This window comes from Durio zibethinus, chromosome 16 (genome assembly GCF_047325235.1).
Source record: "Durio zibethinus cultivar Kanyao isolate XHJ-2024 chromosome 16, ASM4732523v1, whole genome shotgun sequence".
Lineage (NCBI taxonomy): Eukaryota > Viridiplantae > Streptophyta > Magnoliopsida > Malvales > Malvaceae > Durio > Durio zibethinus.
Window position 1 is genome coordinate 19,238,789 of NC_143177.1, and position 1,817 is coordinate 19,240,605.

The following is a 1,817-nucleotide window of genomic DNA, read 5'->3' on the forward strand; positions in this document are numbered from 1 at the left end:
TGCTCCAGAGTTATAGCGTGGCTGCTTGTTATGGGAAGATGGGCCTTGGGAGTTGATTTTTCGGGATATAAGGTTGAGAGTGCTTGGCACACACAAGGCTAGCTAGCTCAGTATATTTTAAAATTTTCAATTTCAACTGTATTTTGCAGGGTAGCCACAAAACCTCACAAAGGGCAGAGTTCCCAGGGCGTGGCTCCATCCCATCACCCCACTGGATACATGGAGGGGCTTTGGTAATTGTTATACGTGCCCTGAGACTGTCCATGACATTTCCCTGACAAAAACTGACGTCCATAGCACTGATGATTCAGTGAGAAGTCTCATCTAATGGATGTCGTTCAAAGATTTAAGGGACAGAGAAAGACCTTTCTCAGTTCCCTGCACCTCTACTGCTTTGTAGATTCACACTCTCGAGACATAGCCTAAAGGCTGCTAATTGCTGAAAGCTGCCTGCCTTGCTGGGAGCAGCGCCATCCACACACAGCATTCATATTTTCCGTACATTTTGATTTACAAGAAAGACATGTCAAATATGCCTTACATTAAAAACAAAAAAAAAAAAAAAAACAATACCACAACACTACTACTACATATAAGAATCAACATCGGTCCAAGATAATCCACGAGCCACGTCATATCCAGCAAAAATCAGAATTACAAAAAACTACTAAAAGGGTCAACATTCCATCAAAACATTAATCAAAGACTATTGTAAGAATAGGTTAGATCATCCGAAATATCAGGCCACAGTCCCAAACCTACTCTAATCGACGGCTAAGGGATTTTAATTGCTAACAGATTAGCATTTTTTACGGGATTATTATATCAGGCACTAATTTTTTCCTAAAGGCTCGGTACTGTGCGCGTCTCTCTGATCGGACTGAAGCTGAACCGGACCCTCCGGATTGATCTGTTGGTCTTTCCACAGCCTCATAGAGTCAACAGAAACGGCTTCCTCCTCTGGTCTGCACCGAGACGCCAAAACAGTACGGCAACCGTACCTCCGTTTAGGAGACAAACGATCCAGATCGTCCTATAAAAATCAATGACAAGAAATCTCAACCATTTATTTCATGAAAAAGATGAGAATGAAAAGAAAAAGAATTTAAAATGAAAAAAACAAAGAAATAACAAGAAATAACCAGAGATCAAAAGAGCAAACCAACCTGAGAACGAACATGTAACGCATTTTCTCTCAACCTTTTCAACGAAAACCAATTTGTTGACTTATAGAAATCTCTTTCACCACCACAAGGATCTTCGCTACTAGATGAACTGGAAGCCGGTGGAGGTGTATTTGATATTGTGGACCAATTATCTCCGTCCTCTACATCAACATCAACTGACACGTCATCATTAGAATACGATTCTTCTTCTTCATCGTCGTCGTCGTCATTTTCATCTTCTCTCTCTTCTCGCTCACAGCTGTTAACGCACCTCTCGCAGACAGAGACAGTGTGACCAAGCTTGGCACCAGCGGCTCTCCACTGAGTGCGAGACTGGCACGTGTGACAGAGAAGACACCTCACGTGTCTCGCCACGAGAAAGTTGGCTCCATGAACTTTAGCGTCGCAGTTCCAGCACAAACTCGCTTGGTCGGATTCACAATACGTTCTCGCCGCCAACCTGCAGATCTCACAGCTCTTCATTTCCTTTCTAAATCGACCAGATCAGAAAGAGACGTTTTGGCAATCTATCTGCGAGTTTCTTCTTCTTTCGTTTTCTTGGAGATTTATTTTTCGTTTCTGTTTTTCTAGAATTTTCTCTCTCTTGTGTATGCAGACTGCAGAGAATGGGTGATTTAGAGGAAAGAGAAT

General features: G+C 42.4%; 1 protein-coding gene across 1 annotated transcript; it reads right to left on the reverse strand.

Annotated features, from left to right (window-relative positions):
• Positions 1–613: 613 nt before the first annotated feature.
• LOC111298620 (uncharacterized) lies at positions 614–1,817 on the reverse strand. Its single transcript, XM_022893345.2, has 2 exons — positions 1,167–1,817; positions 614–1,033 (listed from the first exon to the last, which is right to left on the reverse strand). Exons 1-2 carry the CDS (start codon positions 1,647–1,649, stop codon positions 833–835), a joined length of 684 nt encoding a protein of 227 aa, XP_022749080.2. The 5' UTR covers positions 1,650–1,817; the 3' UTR covers positions 614–832.